General features: G+C 36.0%; 1 protein-coding gene across 12 annotated transcripts in view; it reads left to right on the forward strand.

Moving 5' to 3' along the window:
* Nucleotides 1-21,193, forward strand: part of NBEA (neurobeachin) — a 461,765-nt gene that overhangs the window by 381,535 nt on the left and 59,037 nt on the right. For 11 of the 12 annotated variants that reach the window (XM_068182000.1, XM_068182001.1, XM_068182003.1 and 8 more), the window contains 2 exons: nucleotides 4,002-4,142; nucleotides 11,388-11,507. In XM_068182000.1, coding sequence (XP_068038101.1) covers nucleotides 4,002-4,142; nucleotides 11,388-11,507 — 261 coding nt within the window. Of the gene's footprint in view, nucleotides 1-4,001; nucleotides 4,143-11,387; nucleotides 11,508-19,898; nucleotides 19,959-21,193 lie in introns of those variants that run through there. The other variant, XM_068182009.1, reaches the window with a different exon arrangement.

Genomic DNA, 21,193 nt, shown 5'->3' on the forward strand with positions numbered 1-21,193 from the left:
GTTTCCTGAATCCAGAAAGATGTCCTTTACATTACCATGCAGAGAGGTGGTTCACATCAGTGTCTCCACGACTGCACAGAAAAAGGAGATAAAGTGTTTCTTGTATTCCTTCACCACAGGCCAGAGATAACTTATGTAAGGCTGAAGTAGAAGCTGCAGAGTTGTGTAAGCATGGGCAGCTCCCAGCTCTCCTCCCCAGGCAGTGCTGCATTGAGACACTTGTGCCACTTCTGGGATCTCAGTTGTCATCTCCGCATAAATAGGGCCATGTTTGCACACTACACTCTCTAGAGCAGCTCAGGGACTTCCAGCTCACCTTCCTATTTCAAGTTTTAGATATACCTAAGCAGTCTCCTCTTGGACACTATAAAGGCTTGTGGAATGAGAGAAATTAACCCATATCTCCCAAATCCCAGGCTGTCAGACAGATCACTAGTTCATCCAATCCAGGATCTGTCCTAAGAAGTTGAGGTGAGACTTTATAGCTGAAGACTTCCTTCCTTCCTTCCTTCCTTCCTTCCTTCCTTCCTTCCTTCCTTCCTTCCTTCCTTCCTTCCTTCCTTCCTTCCTTCCTTCCTTCCTTCCTTCCTTCCTTCCTTCCTTCCTTCCTTCCTTCCTTCCTTCCTTCCTTCCTTCCTTCCTTCCTTCCTTCCTTCCTTCCTTCCTTCCTTCCTTCCTTCCTTCCTTCCTTCCTTCCTTCCTTCCTTCCTTCCTTCCTTCCTTCCTTCCTTCCTTCCTTCCTTCCTTCCTTCCTTCCTTCCTTCCTTCCTTCCTTCCTTCCTTCCTTCCTTCCTTCCTTCCTTCCTTCCTTCCTTCCTTCCTTCCTTCCTTCCTTCCTTCCTTCCTTCCTTCCTTCCTTCCTTCCTTCCTTCCTTCCTTCCTTCCTTCCTTCCTTCCTTCCTTCCTTCCTTCCTTCCTTCCTTCCTTCCTTCCTTCCTTCCTTCCTTCCTTCCTTCCTTCCTTCCTTCCTTCCTTCCTTCCTTCCTTCCTTCCTTCCTTCCTTCCTTCCTTCCTTCCTTCCTTCCTTCCTTCCTTCCTTCCTTCCTTCCTTCCTTCCTTCCTTCCTTCCTTCCTTCCTTCCTTCCTTCCTTCCTTCCTTCCTTCCTTCCTTCCTTCCTTCCTTCCTTCCTTCCCTCCCTCCCTCCCTCCCTCCCTCCCTCCCTCCCTCCCTCCCTCCCTCCCTCCCTCCTTCCCTCCTTCCCTCCTTCCCTCCTTCCCTCCTTCCTTCCCTCCTTCCTTCCCTCCTTCCTTCCCTCCCTCCCTCCCTCCCTCCCTCCTTCCCTCCCTCCTTCCCTCCTTCCCCTTCCTTTCCTTCCTTCCTCTCCTCCCTTCCCTCTAAAAAAAGGCAATGACTCTGGAAAATATATTGGATAATGGTAATCCAGAGTACAGATTTTCAGGTTATCATTTAGTACAATTAATCACATCTGTTCTGAAGGTAGATTATTTAGCAATTTGTACAGGCATTTTCATATGAAAATGGAAAAGCACGATCTTACATTGTTATACCTTTTCTCTTTTAAATGGAGCACCTCTCATTGAACAACCTAGAAAACATGATGGTATGTTTGCATTAGTATTTTATGTGACTTTAAAAATTGTCAAATTCTTGAGAGAAATAACCTTTTTATTAAATACAACTATATATATTATATTAAAGATGTTATTTAAAGGTACTGATTAAACCATCATTAAAATTTTGCTAGTCTATAAAATAAAATACCTCATAATTATTTTGAGCATCAGTTATACCTTACAGGCCTTGTTACTGTAGTCAATTTACAGTGAATAATGAAAACACATCACTTCTTTGATGAAAGACTTCTAATCAGCATCAACTGTGTTTTGAAAGGCCAGGAGTTTTCCATATTTTCAATCTTGTGTTAATCATCGTATTCATTCTCCACTGTGCCTTCAAACCTCTATGTACAATAATATGGTGACAGATGATGTCTCTGTCTTCCATAGCCACAGAATTCACTGCAGCACAGGATAAGATGCACCTTTGTAGTGGAGAGAAGAGATATTCTCAGGGTGTTTCTCCATTACCAAATACAATCTCACCAATTTGTCTGCTATTTTGTGTTCCCTTCTCAGAGGGGGTGAACATTTCATTTTAACAGACTACAGTGTGAATTACTGCTTTAGCTCTTGAAATGTGCTGTTGGGACTGGAATTTTTTCTGCCAAAGAAGTGGATGCACAGTACCTTAATGAGGGTGGTGTCAGCAGGTTCTGTCCAATCCCCAAAGCAACCCAGAGCCTGATATAATTTAGCAAAGTGCACATATATCTGCACAGTTTGTCAGTCTAATGGGATAAGAATGTGTCTTTCAAGGAAGCTGTTGAACAACCATTTTTATGATAATACCTTCAAGACTATAATGCCAGTGTGTTTCCTGACACTGGCAGGATGTGTAACAAAACCAACGATAACAAAAATGCAAATATTTATTTTTTACTATTGCCAGTATTTGGGAAATGAGCCGGGAAAGTGATAGGGAATGGCTCATACTTCTCTTTCAAGAATGTTTTGCGAGGTCTTTCAGTGCAGTCTGCACCAGATAACACCGATCCTTTGGGATTACTCAATCATTTTACACATATGAGAAAATTATTAACATCTCCATGACACAGCAAAGTATTAAGCATCCAGAGTGGTTAATGTGAAAAATACTGAAATCATAGGTTTTAAAATGTAAATGTTCACCAAAGACTGCTGTTTCAAAACAAGCTCTAAATCAGAAAATGTCATGTTCTATGTCAGTCTTTTAAGCAGCCATCTCAAAAAACACAGCAGTGCTGAAAGAATAAAATACTTGCAGCTTTAATTTTTTTAGTTACATATCTAGTGTAATGTAGTGAAACACAGAGATTTGACCTTGTACTGCTATTTTCTTTCTGAATTACTTTGGATTCTAATTCAGTAGAAAAAATTGTGCAGTGCAATAAAATGTGAAAATAATCTTAGCATTTGGTCAAAGTCCTTGCTTATATCTATTTTTCAATACCCTTAATATTATCAATTCTAATTGAACTTTGATTAATGCAAATCAAGTAATAATTTCAAACTACGATAAGTTTAAACAATTATTTGGTGTGGAAGTGTGCTCTCCTCTAAGTATTAAACTCTGCGTGTTTGGTTAAATTTACTATAAAAGCTAAAATCTGCATTTTCGTTATCCAAGAAACTTTTGCATCACACAGTAACAAATACTTTTTGCAAAAGCTTCTGAGATAAAGTGGGTTGAAAAATCACAAAAAGCTTGTATTCCTCAAATAGCCACATTGAAACCAATAGTTCCTACTACTGCCTTACATCTCTTTTGTTTTTCACCTAATTTGTATAGATTGTCCTTTATATTTGCTCAGAATGGACTTTGAATTTGTGAATAATTTCCACATTCTGTTGCTTTTAAGTACAAAGCTTGTTTGCTTTGTTCAGTAAAACATGGCTTTGTTCAGTCAGAAAGTACACCCAGTCCTGAGGACTATGCGTGGTTTTTAAGTATTTCTGCTTAGGATCACCAGACACCATCAGCAGTTCCGCGCGAAATCTTTTCATCATGAACTGCGCATTACAAAGTATCCTGTGTGAGCAAAAGTCAGTTTTCATTAGCTGTGTGATTATGGTGAATGACAGCAACAGAAATATTAGTTTGGCCTCAATGCATTTTAAATGCAGTTTTAGAAGTCTATTTCCAGAAGAATGTTACTGAACTAATTGGGAAACAACTTATACTTCAAGAAGGTCTTGAAAGTTTGCAGATGTGGCTCACTTATATTTGTCAGTTAAAATAAGGAAACTCATAAGACTTTTAGTACACAAAGCCTTTGAAAATAAACTCTAAACTTACAGCAATCTCAGGGGTTACTACAGCATGGAATGTGTTTGGTTGCAGAGTCTCCTGTGCAGTGAATCTTAATGCAGAATTAACTTATGCCATATCAGACATGCTGCCCTTCAGCTGATAATATATTTGACCTTTTATCATTTTACAGCCCATTGGTGCTTTGAACCCAAAGAGAGCTGTCTTCTATGCAGAACGGTATGAGACATGGGAAGATGATCAGACTCCACCTTATCATTATAACACCCATTACTCTACATCTACTTCTACCTTGGCTTGGCTTGTTCGTATTGTAAGTATTTCTGGATCCTGGTTTTCATTAATATCTTTATTTACAGCATCTCTTCTGTCACTTATGACCATTTTGTTTTGTTTTTATGAAAACACCTTTCTATTAAAATCTCGTTGTTCTTCCCTACCGTAAAATCTCAGATCTAGATATTCTTTATATACTCATTTGTAGTGATCAGGGAGTCCTTCCTACCCAAACAATCTAAAATAAATTTAAACATAAAATTGTGGTGCTATAAGGATGTATACAATGAGGAAAATGCATCTAAAACAAAATCCACCACCTAAAAATATCTCTAGACAATACAGGGATCTGATACTGCTTATATTCATTTATTATTTTCAGCTAGGGACACATCCATGCAACATTAAAAAATAGCCTTTTGAAAGAACATTAAACTGTCACATTGAGAGGGGAATTATATAACCAGTTTTATATTAAAGTAACATTGAGCAATATTTTATGCAAATTAGCTATGCTTCTAAATAATGAGTTTCTCTACAGTTTTCAGAAATGTAGGAATGTGGATTCTAACTTCAAACTGTTATGTCAGTTCTGGAAACCTCATGCTCCTATGACCAAAACCAGATCTAGGGAAGGGGACTAAACTTCAAAGATAAAATGAATCTGAATTCAGTGTATGTGTTATCACAATTATTTACTGAATAAAGAGTGTTGATGAGACACTGAAGGTTCCACAGTGAAACCTGAATTAATGAAAAATTGAGTGACTGTGTAATTACTTAAATTAAAGTACACTCTGCCAATAAAATTCAGTTGGATAAAGTGTGTTCTAAGCATGTTTTGCATACAACAAAGAAAAACAGATCCACACAAAGCTTGATAATTGAGTTTTCACTCATCTCAGCTTCCCTTAGACATATTCATTTTTTTCTGCTCAGAGGGGAATTCATGTTTCTGTGAGTTCAGGATATACTTCTTAAACTATGGGAAACTAAGTGTTGATTACACTCCTGTAATTTCCTGAATTTAGAATCCTGAAATTCTTCTAAATTATTCATCTACTGAATACATTTTATGGTACACATGTGCTTCTTTGTTGCCTTAAAGTAGATTAAAAACAGTAGTTTTATTTGCATGTTTATCTATTAATTTTGGCTGCTGTACAGCAAAAGATCCCCTCTTGCTAGTCAGCAAATTCTCAGCGCTGAAAATCTAGTTACAGGCTGAATGTACAACACACCAAGGAATATTCATTTCCTGTATTAGGTTGATTCAATGTCGTTTTTACTACTGCTCTTAATGTAATACTGTAGATGGTCTTGCTCTCTTTGTGTTCTCAGCTAAAAGAGCAAGAGGACAAGGTCTTTGCCTTGATGGCCTTGCAATATAGACCTTACAAATTACATTTGTTAGAGCAAACGATATATGTGAGCATAAAAAGCAGAAGTGGAAACCACTGATATCCAAAGAAGAAGTTTCCAATGAAAAGGTGAAAACAACAGAACTTAAATACAGGGACACTCCTACACAGGCATTTTAAAGATTATTTAAATATTATTGACCAGCAAAGAAAGGCAATCGCTAATGGGAGTAGACAACAGAAGTGAAAGAAGACAAATCCAGGGAAAATTTGAACCTCAGAAAAGGAAAAAAGATAATAATATTGCAAGACTGGATAAGGCAGCAAATGGAAAGCCTAAATAGATACTTGAAAATAAGTGTGTATAGGGAAAAGATTATGGCAATGAAGATCATAAAGTCATAGTGATCTATACAGAGATATTTTTGTTACAAAATAAAGGGTGAAATATCCTAAGGGAGAAGATTGTGCCAGTGAAATTGATATGTAAGGCTAGGTCAGATTTCTGTAAGTTAAAGTAGCATTTCTTGCTCATTAATTTCTTGAGCTAGAGCTTTGATATGAGTTTGTGAAGAAGACTCTGTAAGAAAAGGTAAATTACAGTCTAGTCCAGAAAGAGGAAGGTGACATTAAGAGATGCAGAGATTCAGACAGAAAAATTCTTTCAGTATTTTGAAAGACTGGAGAAGAGTGATGGGAAAAGATGTGTTACTGTAGAGCTTTTCGTAGAAAGTGACAACAAGCTGAGAGTGAAGGACAGGAGTGCAAACTAATACCACAGGAACAAGAGAAAAGGAAAAGCAAAAGAAAGAGAAAGAGACAAGGAAACAAATGAAGAATATATGACAAAAAGTGATTTGAAAATTAGAGTTTACATAGCAGCAGAACAAAACAGCATGTAGTAATGGGGATCCTAGGGGAGAAACTGCCTGCCTAGACCTTAGTATTGGAGGAAACAGTATTTGCTGTAGGTAAGGAAGTTTCAGCCACTCTGAAGTATATATAGAGAGAGAGAGAATTGTGTAATTGCCATAAAACCTTAAAAATTATTTTAAGTCTTGTTTTCAGCTTTGACAGATGCAATCTGGTTTCTGTCAGCTGTCTTCAAAACATTGCTTTTAATATCATATTTTTGAGTCAATTCTATGATAATCTGTTCCCTACTGCCTTACATTTCCCTCAGTTGCTTTCCCTTGTCTGATATATTTGTGGTGGGTTGGCTCTGCCTAGATGTCAGGTACCCACCAAAAGTGTTCTACTACTCCCCACATCAGCTGGGCAAGAGAAAGAAAAAATAAGGAAAGACTCATGGGTTGAGATAAGGGCAGGGAGAGATCCCTCACCAGTTACCATCATGGGCAAAACAGACTCACCTTGGAGAAATTAGTTTGAATTATTACCAATCAAATGAGAGCAGGATAATGAGAAAATAAAGTCAAATTTTAAAACGACCTTCCTCCCAACCCCTCCCTTCTTCTCTGGACTTAACTCCTAAATTCTCTCTCTCCTCTCCCCTCCGACACAGGGGAAGGGGAATGGGAATGGGGGCTGTGCTCAGTTAATCACTTGTCTCTGCCACTCCTATATCCTCAGAAGACTCCACATTCTTCCCCTGCTCCAACGTGGGGTCCCTCCCAGGGGAGACAGTCCTCCAGAGCTTCTCTAAAGTGAGTCCTTCCCACAGGGTGCAGTCCCTCAGGAACAGACTGCAACAGCCCTGTGGGCTTGCAAATCCTGCCAACAAACCTGCTTCCACATGAGCTCCACTGGCCATGGAAGCACATGGAAGCTCCCTGCCAGGAGCCTACTCCAGCACAGGCTTCCAGGGGCTCATGACCTTCCTCAGGCATCCACATGCTGTGCCATGGATTCCTCCAAGGGCTGCGGGTAGAGCTGTACTCCATGGTCTGTAGGGGCACAACTGCCTCGCCATGGTCTGCACCATGGGCTGCAGGGAATCTCTGTGCCGGTGCCTGGAGCACCTCCTGGCCCTTGTCCTGCACTCACTTTGTTGTCTGCAGAGCTGTTCGTCTCACATAGTCTCATTGCCCTCTCTAGTGGTTCTTCTGCAGTTTTTCCCTGACCCTTCCTAAGTCTGTAGTCACAAAGGCACTTTGCTCTTACAGACAGGCTTAGCCTCGGTCAGCTAAGAAGCCACCCCTGTAGCCTCCCCCACTACCAAAACTTTGTCCCACAAACCCAATACATGTATCAGGCTAGTTTTTAAAAGACACTGTATGCCTTAGCCTTAGTTCTGTCCTGTGCAGTTAATTCTGATATCTCTGCCTTTGTTTCACCATTTCACCATATTCTGTTGTATGTATTTTTTTGTAAATGAAATTGAATATTCATAGTTTATCCCTAGGTGACCTTATCACCTGAAGACTCATTTTCTTCATGCGCATTTCATCTGAAGCAGTGAATATTTAAGTTGCAGAAGACGGAATAGTTTAAACCAAAAATGCCACTTCAGAATGCCATATGTGACTTGACCTGAAAAGTAGACAGAAGAAAAAAGTAATACAGAAGAATGAATTCTGGCTTGAATTACCTAGAATGTGAATATCAACATTGGTTTCAGATTTTTAGGAGAACTAGGATAGAGTTATGGTATAATTGAATGTTCTCAATAATTGCTACTGAAGAAGTTATATTTGTGTAAATCAGTTGCATCTTCATGGAAACAGTGACCAATGTTTGAGAGCATGATTCTCTAATGTGGTAGTCAAGATGTTTGTAGAGAATAATTGTCTTCCATTTGCTGTTGCAATGACTGCATATTTGTACAAGGTAGAAGCAATTCTGGATTTATTATGAGTTAGATCAGATTAAGTTAAAACCAGTTTTTAGTGAGATTCAGAGGTGAGGAGGACTGGATGTCATCTGGTAAACAGAAGTGAATTTGGGTCTTCTTTTGTTAGATTTGAGCAGGAGAATCACAGATATATCAGGCAAAAGGTGTGTGTCACTCTGACAAACCCTTACATACTCTCTCTCCTCTTACAACTGGCTGGAAAGACATTTTTATTTGACATAGGATGTCTTAGAATGACCACATCCCTTCCTCCTCCCTCTACTCCCACCATAAATGATTCAAACGAGTCTGGGTACTGTTAAAAGGGAAGGAGGGGAGAGAAGTGCTATTGAATGGAAAAATTCATTGCTCTCATGGCTCAAGCTTGTGTTGAATGTAATCAAGTCCCCCACGAATTTCTGTCCTTGTTGGCAGTGAACAAGGCGTGAATTTTATTCAGAATATTAGGAATGAGTGAGATGGAGTATTAATGAAAACATTGTGCTGCTTTATAGCTTTCACAGCAACAAAACATTTACATGAAATGACAGTAATCGGTATCATAGAATAACAGTATTCACATTCGTATATAGAATACGATATGAATTATATTTGTATGAGCACTTGACTTCCCAGAGAATAAAAATTACCTTGAAATTATGTTAAAGGTCTGAGATAAAGCAAGTGAAAGCTCTGAATTTCTGCTAAGGATTAAAAATCCAAAAAGATAGGCACAACAGGCCATGTCAGGATAGCATAATAGGGCACCCTGTAGTGCTCAGCTACTAAAAGTTTAATCCTTGATTATGAATTTTATTGCTTTTGTGTATTTGTCTCAGATGCTTAAAATAATGTTGTCATGGAAGTTTGGATTAATATTTTTACATAATTTATTGTAATTACATAATTTTTCTGGTTTCTGCTTCATTTAAATCCATCGACTGCTTCTATTTCAGAACCTCTGCAATGATCCACAGTCTGATCCACAATAATAGTCACAAAAATTACACATATCTTATAAAGAAAAGAGTCATAGGTAGGAGTTGTTAGAAGACTGAACTATTTGTGCTCAGATCAAGAACATATAATGTTTTTCAGTCAAAGGGGCAAGCTAGAAAACAGCATAATTCCTATTGCAAATATATACAGATAATTGGGAGAGAAGGAATTAATTTAAAAGCAAAATAATTCTAATATTGAAAAATGTAAATTTAATAAAATTATCATATTAACGTAATTTTAGGATAAATTCATATAATCCAATTTCTTTATATGTTGTTTTCCATTTTGTACTTCTGGGTCTGGATCTTACACAGTTTCATTTATATTTTACATTGAATCCACTATATGGAGAACTGGAAAATCTGGATGGATAAAAACTTATTTTCTGTCAATATTTCAGTTCATCGTGATAGTTTATACTACTCACCAAGTTGAGCTACTCTTAAATTTTAATATTCTATTTAAATTATAAATCTCTTCCTCACCACACAGCCTTTCAATCTGTACAGTGCAAATAAAACCATTGTGCAATGAGATTTAAGGTCCTCCAACAATAGATTATATTGTGATGATTTTCTATTTAAGTCAATTATTTTATTTAATTATTTAAAACATATTAGTATTCTCTGATTAGAATAAATGCTTGGATAGAGAATACTTATGAGATACTATTCTTTTGAATGTGTCTATTAAAAACAAATTCCCCATGTTTTAAGAGGAAAAAAATTGATTAGAGTTTTTTCTTCTTTGAATGAAAGTAGCCTGTGTTGTCTGCTGTGCATGATAGAAAAAAATTAACTTGGAAGACATGTGAAATAAAGGTAGAGAACAATGGTCCCTGGGAGTCAGAATTCCATCTTTTATTTTCCTCTTTTTTTGGATATTTTCACTGTTTTTACATCTGTGCTTTCCTTATGTATATTTTAATTTCTCTTAAAGACTATGTAAACATAAATATCTTGATACCTTTTTCATATGGGGCAATTTACACACAATGTGTATAATGTGGTATAATTCTTTCAAAAATTCTTTATTAATGGAGGAACTCCCTGTCTTGTTCAAAAATTTCATAGAAGGAAACAGAGTGTGTTTAGAATAAAATTCAAATAATAGATAAGTAATACTGTAATAAATATTGGGATCTGGTTATCATGAACTGCTTTGATTAACAAAATTTCCAGATGATCAGGATATACAATGAAGTAAGTTTGGGTGTGAATTTAATGAAAGGGACTTTCTTAAAAACATTTCCCATGAGACTTTGGCAAAAAGGGAGAATGCACATCCATCCCTGTAGGCACACTGCCAACTATTAGTTGAATAAGAGAGTTAATGGAGTAGTGGTAAAAAGTGCAGGTTTCTGACAGTGATCTCAGTTTTCAGGTTCTACTGTCAAATTAAGGATTTGGTCCACTGTTAACCCCTTCCCTGCAGAGGAATGTGGTGATATCAAAATGGTTTATCCAGATTGTCTAATACTTGAGCTCTTCCTCCCCAAAAGTTGGTAGCTGTTTCCATTTAGTATAAACTAGGTTATAGTTTCAGATAGAATTAGCAAATGTAAAGACTCTAAATATTTAATCTCTGTACCTCTGCCCCAAAATAATGATAAAGCTTCATATACTGGAACCATAGTCTGCCTCGTAGCAACCATAGAGCCATTCATCTCACCTCGAGGCAAAGTGGAGCCTACTGAGCTTTTTTCAGTTAAATGAAAACCCAAGAAAGATTTAGAGATAGGATTTTTTTAAGGATTTTGACATACCAACATGCAAGGAGTAAACAAAGCCCAGTTATGTAAATAACACAGAATTGTTTGTGGTGGTTGCAGTAAAGGAGACAGTCATTGTGAACTGGAACTAGGCTACGTATGTCTGATGGGTAATTAGTCTTATGGTATAGAGCTCAGGATTTGTTTGTGCAAAATGTGTTAGTGCCAAGAAATATACTCAGATGTTCAGTGCAGAAACCCATGCATACATATAACTATGAGGTACCATGTTTTTCTTTAATTCTGCCTTTATGAAGTATTTTGATCTGCAAAAGGCTTTTGGATTTTTTCAGAAACCTGCTGTACGAGTCCTTGTACTGTTTCCTTAATCTATCATAATTTCATTAACTACAGGAGCCCTTTACAACATTCTTTCTAAATGCAAATGATGGCAAGTTTGACCACCCAGATCGAACCTTTTCTTCAGTGGCCAGGTCGTGGAGGAACAGCCAAAGAGATACCTCTGATGTGAAGGTAACATACGTTAAATAAATGGATAAATATGCAATTTCATTATGGTATTTTTGTTTATGTAATCATAAAGAAGGTGCTGTGTTATATTTTATATTTATATAGACCTCATTTCTTTATATTCAGCACACTAGGTATAGCATAAATAAATAGATGTTGATAAAGTTTATTGTTCTAACACAAAAATCAAAGATTCTTTGAAGTTGAGTGGACAAAAGATGGGATTTTTTAGAGAAAAACAACCTAACTGATCTAATTTAGATCAGATAATCAGGAGATGGAGAAAAGCTCAATAAATTGTTCTTTCCTGCTGTTAACTCAATATTTGGCCCACTCCATAAAACACAGCAGGAATTGGATTTGACCTTAAAGTGTCATATTGTTATAGTTCGCCTTTGCATTGCCTGGGGCAATTAATAAAGCATTAATGACAAGACCCATTTAAAATGTTGGCTTTTCTGTACAGCTTTAGCTTTTACTTGAATGTGCCTGGGGATATTATGCAACAATACACATTAGATTAAAACAACTTCTACACTACATACAGAAACAGCCAGAAAACAGGGTGATTTTACTGCTGTTATTATTACCTCTGTATTTACCTTGTTAAATACAAATGGTTATTGTTCATAGACATGAAATCTTATCAGAAGGAAACAAAAATCTAGAAATATTTTGAATAATATGGTTCCTTCTTGATTCTCATTTTCTAGTAATAAAGTAGGTAAAGGCTTCATTATAAAAATTGCTCTTTTTTATAAAAACACACATTTTTTACAGTGAATATGTTTCTCTTCTATTTATATGCTACCACTCATACAAGGAAATGGTCATATTGCCATTATATTTTTATTTATATTTTTAAAATTTTATATTTATTTGTCTTGGCAAAGAAAAAAAAAGAAAAAATATGTATATTTGCCGATTTATTTTTATTCCAGAGCTCCTGTTTGCCTAAGTATTCCAACAGTCTCAGAAGGGACAAATCATGTTGTTGTTATTCAGTTACTTGTTAGAACAACTAATTGCAAATTATATGGTCATCCTAACATATGGGAGAAAATGCTTTTTAAAGAAATCAACCTGAACCTCCGACAAACCATTTTATGTTTATTCATGCTCCTCTGTAAGTCAATAGTTTTTTAAGTAGAATCACTCTTACCCTTGTAAGAAAAACAGGAAATTTCCAAATTTGGAAGGAATTTGAGGTAATATCTGCTATATCTCATATATCTTCAAAGTGCTAACATTTTGGTTTTTACTTTTCAATGAAATCTGTTTTTCCTGGAATTCCACTGGAATATCTGGGAGAGTGGCTTCCTAGGAGTGGGGCTCAAACAAAGGATAAGAGCCTTAAACTGAGAAACAAGGGAAGATGGTTGGAAGTGACTGTAATCTTCTTGTCTGGCTTTAGTACACAGGAGGAGGGCAGTTAAATACATCAAGGCATTGCAAAAGATAAAGAAATATCTGTGGACAGACAGAGAGATGGTATTCAAGTGGGGTATATAATTAGTGAAAGGATTGTTCCTAAATTAGCAACCAAATGAGTTATCAGTAAAACAATTAACTGAAATGTTTGTCTGAAAATACCAGGAGTCTTGTGAACCAAGTGGGATAATTTAAACTGCTGCTGCCAGCCATTGCAAGGATGAAGGAATTAAGGATGGATAACAGCTGCATTGCAAAACTTATTTGTATTAAAAAAACCCAACTTATCAAAATAAAACAAATATTAAAAAGATGCTCAGAACCAGATACCTTCAGAAAAGGACAGCAAAAAATTAAGAAACTAAGTAGCTATGTTCTTTAATGCCACTGCATGTAAAAAAGGGAATTGGGGATAGCAGGTAAAATAGTAAAAATTAAGGGTCAAAATTGCTCTAGGGGAAAGACCGTAAAACAAGGTGTTCCAGAATACATTTGGCAGTCTACTATAGAGCCTCTGAATCCGATTTATACATATATACACAATTTTTGTTATGGCATTAAAAAGAGAAATACTACTTGGAGTACAGTCATTACAGAAAATCTAATATAGGAGTAACAGATGAGGTATATTAGGCAATAAATGTTTTCTCCAGATAATCCCTGACCTATCAATTGGGGGATACATTAGGGATTAAAGATGCTGTTTAAAATAGGGGTTTGTTAATTGATGAAGATACAGGGAAGGTGGGTTTTGAAAATAACATTGAATTTATTTATTTTGAATTGATTCAGTTTAAGATGAAAATAGATGAATAAAAGCAGATTCAAAAATGAGAATCTTTAAGAGATGCTAAAAGAAACAGAAAGCATTCAGAAATTATCTAACAAACAAAAAAAACTTAGAAATTAGGAGAGATTTAATACCAGCATTCTATATATTGCACTACCAAAATAATTTATTATATATTAATACAAAGCCACTACTGGAATAAATCTACTGAGGTGCACTTCAATAGCCTGAGCAAAATATGTCAATGCATTCCTACTGTCTTCAATTTAAGAAGGAAACTAAAACCAACAGGATGGCACAAAGTTTATCATGATACCAAAGGTTTATCCTTAGGTTATAACAACTGGAATATTTCATGAAATCTAATTTCCACCTGAAACAGTCTGATTAGTCATTCATTCAGAGCTATTATGTTCTCAGAGAACATATGTTATTGTTTTTTTTTCCTTTTCCTTGTCCAGTTTTTAGTATGAATTCTTGCTGGATAAAGCAAACACTTAGTGCTTTCTTTGCTGGAAACCATCAAGTGTAAGATATACCTAAAGTGGAGTTAGCCATAAGAACAAAAAATGGTTTTTAGGAGTTAAATACAGGTAGAAAAATGTGTGTATGTGTGAGGTAATTAATGCTTAAGTGGAGACACATAAATGCTATGAAATATACAAACATATGAAAGGGAGAATTATTTCTCAAAGAACAAAGAGGGAAGGAACCTCAGAGGAAAGCGATCAGAGTGGAAAAATGCTTATTTAAGCAAGAGTTATGAAAAGTTAGGGTGAAGTTGAGTATTCTATGAGTTTGAATATCCCCACAAAGGGAAGTAGCAGACTTCTTATTTGTAAAACTATTTTTTTTCAAAGTAGACTTGCAAGGCCCTTTGATTTGCAGAGTCTCTGTTTCTTAGCGATCAATCAAGAATGAGTATAGCAGCTAATTGTTGCTTTTGTTTGTTCCTTAAGATCTTAATGAACTTCATTTCTCAATGCCATTACATCAGGGCCAACTTTTCCCTGAGGCTTTGAAGCTCATTCTGCAAAATGATAGGGAAATGGATTATTATTAATACTTCAGATACCTAATTTTTTCAGATCAGTTGTGCTACTGCTTAGAATGCCTTGCAGGTTTTCAAACACTTTAACCAAGTTTTCAGGGACTTGAAAAGCAGTGAGGTTTGGGGAACTACCAAGAAACCCCTCAAAATTTCTGACCATTTTTGTCACTTTCCTAAGGGCAGCATCCACTGTCTTGCACAACAGAAAAGCTTCAGCTCTGAGAGTATGAATTATTCAAAAACTAGTGGTCAGCTGTCTCGCAACTTCTAGTATTTACCCAGCAGTCCTGTTAGAAAGAATAGAGTGTGCAAAAGAGAAGATGTGTGCTAGCTGTGTGTGAGTACAGAATCTGAAGGCATGCTGTCTGTTAAAGTTTTCTGTATACTTGTGTAGCTTCTTCTGGCTCCATGTGTAGCTATACATGGGGGGAAGGGCTCGGCAGTGTGGATTTCCTTGTGGTATACATGCTGTAAATTCTTTTTCCATCCTAAAGATTTTTTAAGTCTCTATGGTAAATATTTAGTGCATGAAATAGAGGCTATCCATCAAAGCAGCAAACTTTGAAAACTGTTAAGACTAGCAAGTGTTCATTATTCATGTATTCCTTATCATACATTTGAAATTCATCTGAGCTGCTTTAAGTAAGTTTATCTCTGATCTTACTAATCTCATTAGTTATTGTGGCACAGGTTAGGAAATAATTTTAAAACAGCGTGTGTAATGAATTAATCTGACATTCTTCATTGCTGTGTGTTGTAAGATGGCCACAATTTTTGCTCTCAAATACTGTATTAAATAATTATATGAAGTGTCTTTATTCATTTTAACAAGGTCTAATTTAAAAAGAAAAAAAGATTTTTCAGGAAAGTAAAATCTGGAGGGTTTTTTACATCAGTTACTGCTTAAGAAAGAGGACTATGAGGACTATTTTCAAGTGCTTCAGTAAGTGCTGAAGTAAGTCAATTTTAACTAATGAACTGAGATTTTTAAGTACTGCAGATGCTTTCCACAACTGTTCTTTTACAGATTCAATGTTGTCTGAAAAAATACATCCAAACCACTTTCACAGAATTCTGCATTAAAATTTAAAAACCAAATACCTGAAATTTGCAGAAGAATGTGTATCTCTTTAGGAAGCTACATTTCTGTGTGTCCAGCCCCTTTTCTCCCATGCTTGTATCCTCCCTGGCATTCCCTCTCTGTTTCTTTCTTTTCCCTCCTTCCTTCTCCCCTTTAAATATGTGTAGTCTCTTCTGGGACTGAATTATTTCACACTGAGCTAATGAAAACAGGGCTGTGGCAGTAGCTTAATCAGCCTGAAAACAAGCTGTAATTCTGGCATCTCGAATTGTGGCAAAAAATAGACCACCTTTGAAAAACGAAGTGTATGATAGATTATTGATCAGTAAAGGATTAAGGATTTACTTAGACTGTTTTGTTCCTTATTCTCAGGTTGTTTTGGTTCATTTTCAAGAGACTCATTCACCTACAGTGGATGAAAGAGAATTAATACAGTATGTGCTGTGTTAGAGTGGTAACACACAAGGGAGAACCTGATAACACAGTTTATTTTATTGTCTCCCTTTATCAACATCGACCTTCTCTTGAGATAATCAGTACAAGCTGGAGGAAGAATGAACGTTCGCGGGGTGACCTTTGAGGAAGCAAGTCACCCGGAAATGACCATAACTTGGCCAGTCAGCCTGCACATTTTTTCCTTTCTAACCCCCCGCCCCTCCCTCCAGTTTTTGGTAACACTGACTTTCCCAGAACCTCCAGTTCAGACACTAATCTTTCCTAATACCTCTCAAACTTGTTATATTACTTTTTGAATAGTCTGTTTAGAAGTTAGAAAGCTAGCTCTGACAAAATGTCAGTAAAGTGCCTTAGTGTGAAATGGAGGAACTCAGGACTGACTCATTGACCCGGTACTAGACTCTTGTGGAATTAATGGATGCCAGGGGATCAACCTTTTGGGAGGAAAAGAAAGAAAAAGAAATGGAAGCTTTAAAACCTTGAAGTGAATTATACTATAAAAGTGAAAATGTCTGGGTTGAATTTGATTTCATTGGGAGGCCGTAAAATGGCATACCCTTAGCAAAACATATTAAACAGAAATGTCAGATTTGATGCAAGTGGTGTACAATTATAATAGTGTTAATAGCAGTCCTCTATCACCTGAAGACATATTTTTAAAGTTTAATTTCTCAGCAGTTTGGATTTGTCACAGGCTTGTAAATTAGAAAATGCATTTGGGGGATGTTTTCTTATATGAAGACACAAGGCACATAATAGTGTTAACTATACCTTGGGGTTTTAGTACAGCTGTTAAAATAAACAAGAGATCACATTTACAGACAAAAAATGTCTGTTATAATATTCATTTTTCTTTTTTTTTTTTTTTTAATACACCCTTCAGTAGCTTTACTGCATCGTTCTTCATGTGAGAAGAGCAAGCTTCTTGGGCAGTTTGAAAGGCAGCTGACTATTAAATGATGGAAAGCTAACCTGTCTTATTAGAAGTGTGAATGAAAGGGGTGCAGAGGAGGTTACCAGCTGATGAAATGTCAAGGACAACTAGACAGAAATTACAGCAAATAGATTTAGATCACTAAAATCCCTATTTTTATTAACTCTTTGAACTATAGATATTTCTTGTGGTAAGAAATTACCCGTGACAGGTAATGTATTCAGAAAGATTTATTTAGAACCTTCAATGTGTTTTGGCAAGAGCAATGAAACCAATAACATTTAATGAATAGTGTCAGTTAATGCAAAATTATAGGTCAGCTGAGTTGCATGCAATAACATATGCATTTAAAATATTTAATTGGTACATGTATATTTAAAAAATGACAGTCTTTTAAAAGTTGCTTCATTTGGTTATCTGTGTCTTTTTTCTTTGCATTCCCTCATTTTATGCCTGCTAAATTATATAACTTGTAGGGAAGCTGTTTTATGGGTTTGTTTGTTTTGATATTTTCCTTCATGTCTTGATTTGCACTGGCTGACACAATGTGTGTATTGTAGGAAAAAAATCTTTTGAGATTTGTGTTTCATGAACGTTTGTAGCTTGAAACCTAAATTTCTCAAAGTCACGGTAACTTCAAACTAGCATTTCATTGCACAGATCTGGCTTTACATTTACCTTTTTACCACTAGTGCCACTGAAGGTGCAATAGGATTTTTAAGAAACCTCTTATCAACTATTTTGTCTGTCAAGCAGAAAGCAGATTCGGAGACAGAAGGTCCTCTGTGTCCTTTCCCTTGATGTAAATACTATCTCTGAGATACATTTTCCCCCTGCTAATTTTTGAGTCTCCTTGTCCCTATCTTCAGGGTGAATTTAACAATGACACTTCTGAAGTATGAAACTGGTGATTTGTAAAAAGCTGTGTTGTATGACAAATTACACTCTGCTCTGAAGTGAATGAAAAATAGCAGATGCTGTCTGAAAAGTATGCGATCTCCATCTCCAATGTAAAGACTACAAAGGTTGACAAAAACATTTATTTTGGCTTCTGTGTGATGAACATGTGTCAAAATATGATATGGCCAAAGTATATCAAGAAGTAAATTAAGTTATGGACTGTTTAGCAATAAATCTACTAGCTGATTTGGGAAGGTTAGAGGATTATTTTGTATTTCTGTAACAAAAACAATGGAGCAATACATAATTATCCTTAATTTAGACTTTTAGGAGCTTGAAGGCTGTAAATCTGGTAAATAATGCTTTTCAAACATGCAATAAACAATGCAAAGAGGAAATAATTTATTCTCAGTATCTGGGATGGATTGATAGGTAGGATGAGGGAAAATTTACTTAGATTGCATAATGAAGATTCAGGTCAGATATTAGGTTAATCTCCCCATATGAAGAACACTGAGACCAGTTGATGGAAGAATTGTGGAATTGCTCTCACTCAAATTCTGGGAAAAGAGGGTAGACAGATATCTTACAGGATAGCTGTCATAGCTGAACCTCATCTGGAATGGAGGAATGGGCACAGTCACCTCTCTGAATATCACCCTGAAACAGCTATTTATTTGAGGTATCTGTTTCCTGTCCATAACAGAAAAAGCACCAAAAAAGCGGATCTCTCAAGTCATAATCTTTATTAGAATATGAACTGGCATATGCCTGTTTGTGAAACAAAGAAAAACCAAACTCTGGCTGAGAAAAATGTTAATAGGTTTTGAAAATAACTCTAGCCCTTGCTAGTGTTATCTTTTCCTGCATTCTTTTGTACATTCTTGCAAATTTCAGTGGCTTCTTAGTTAACACGATTCTCTCTGGGCCCCAGTTGTCACTTTGCCGTCTCCTTTGAGGTTCACTCCTGTCTGCTTCTTTTCCCAGAAACCTCCTGGGCTCCATCCTTTCTGCCTCACTGTCCTTGCTAATCCTTCCTCTCTCTGCCACTCCCATTTTATACTTCTCTTAGTGAAACATGCTCAGGGGCCCTGGGGAAGAGGATATTTGCCCTTCTATGCCCAGCCTTCTATGCCTGCCTTTGGCATGAGATAGAAGAGACAGCTTCTTCAATTTCTCACAGCAGAATAAACAGATAAAACCAAAATTTTTATCATGTATCTCTAGTTTGGTTGTATTTTCTATTTATCTAAGTAGCTAAATTCATGAATCTGAAGTTCATGCATACAGGATGCCACAGGCTTTCATACTGGGCCTGTGTTTTAGTATATACTAATTCATCCTCTAGAAATGAGAAGGGGATATATTTATCTGAGCTATTTTTAAGCACTGTGATTTCTTAGTCTAGTAAATAGTGGAGACAGCAAAATTACAAGAGGAACATCAAATGCTATGAAAGAAAACTGAATGGTTAATACAAAGTATGGGAAATATTCAAGTATCTGGGAAAGGTCACATGCGACATGGCTCACATTTCAAGAAAAATTTCAATTCATGCTAAATAATACTCAAATAAGCAATGTAATTGTAGGCTGCACTAAAAATAACATTGAAGAGAATGCTGAGACTATAACACAGTAGGTTAGTTCATCTTTTTTAAATACTATGTTTAAGTTTTTTTTACTTTGACTGAATAAAAACAACAAAACAACTTACCAGGAGATGTGTAACTGAAATGATTAGGATTCTAGGAAGAGTGTTATTTGAAGAGGATTCAAAAGTCTGGCACTGGTTAATTTCCAGAGCACAGGAATAAGACAGCTCAAACAAAACATACACAACACAATAAATCTTATAAAGAAAGTTAATCACTTACTTTTGTTTATTCTATTTCTATTTATGTTTTCTGCTATACCAGACAAGGGAACATTAATTTACCCTGAAAGCAAAGAGCAGCAAAGATAAACTTACTAAATAGAAACACCATAAAAAATACTCAGTGACTTAAATCCCTTTGTTTCAAGATACCCCCCAGCCAAAAGGTTAGTAGAATTCTGTTAAACACTAGATGTGTCTCTGGGTAGCACAAATCTTTCAGGTATGTTAGATGTAAAAGTCCACAGTTACATGCTATGACATTTAAAACTGAAAAAGGGAATTTAACAAATAACTTTTCTATAATGGAATCAAAGGACATGGTTGCTGTGACATTGCAGGTTAGTGTGCCACCATATTGAATGAAAATTGATCGCAATCACAACCAGTGCTATGTGCTTCAAAGCTTTTATACAAAGTAGGAACAAACTTTTCTAACTTTTTCCTCAATAAATTCTGCTTCATTTGAATATTTGCTTTAAGATAAACTTTGATTTTTTGATATTTCTGAGGTCTTTATGAATTTTTCCCTTTTTTAAAGGCAATGCTCTTAGTTTGTCCATGATTTGTGTGGTAGTATATGTTGGGTAGTGAGTTCTGAGTTAGTGATTTCTTGAAGTCCTGAAAGATTTCTGTATAGTTTTCTCCAGCTGTGAGAATTGTTCATTCTTCTTTGGGCTCCATTAGAGAAAATCAAAGGTCTTTCTTTGGAACCTGAGATTTAGTGAATCATGTTTTGGGGGAAGGGGGGAAGATTGCTTTTAGAGATATTCTGAATAAATTAGAGGTGTCTATAATAAAACTTAAGATAGGCATTAAATTAATCTTTTTTCTTTAAACATTATAGGATATTCAGGATTTCTCTTATTTTGTTGTTGCTCTAGCTTCTGTTTTATTATGTACTATAGGTAATAATTTTTTTTTTTCTGTTTGGAATTGTAGCTTGTTTCATAATGAGTTATTCAGGTTCAGGCATGTCTGTCTCACTTGGTTAATGTTTTGTACTAGTTAGATACTGATTGGATTTGCGTTTTAGTCTAACCTATATTAGTGTACTATGATGTAAAGAAGTAATTAAATTGCCTTCCTAAACATACTTAAATTGTAACAAATACATTTTTTTAATTACTTTATAAATTTGAAAGATTACTTTAACTGCTCTATTCTCTAT

This window comes from Anomalospiza imberbis, chromosome 2 (assembly GCF_031753505.1).
Source record: "Anomalospiza imberbis isolate Cuckoo-Finch-1a 21T00152 chromosome 2, ASM3175350v1, whole genome shotgun sequence".
NCBI classification, from domain to species: Eukaryota; Metazoa; Chordata; class Aves; order Passeriformes; family Viduidae; genus Anomalospiza; species Anomalospiza imberbis.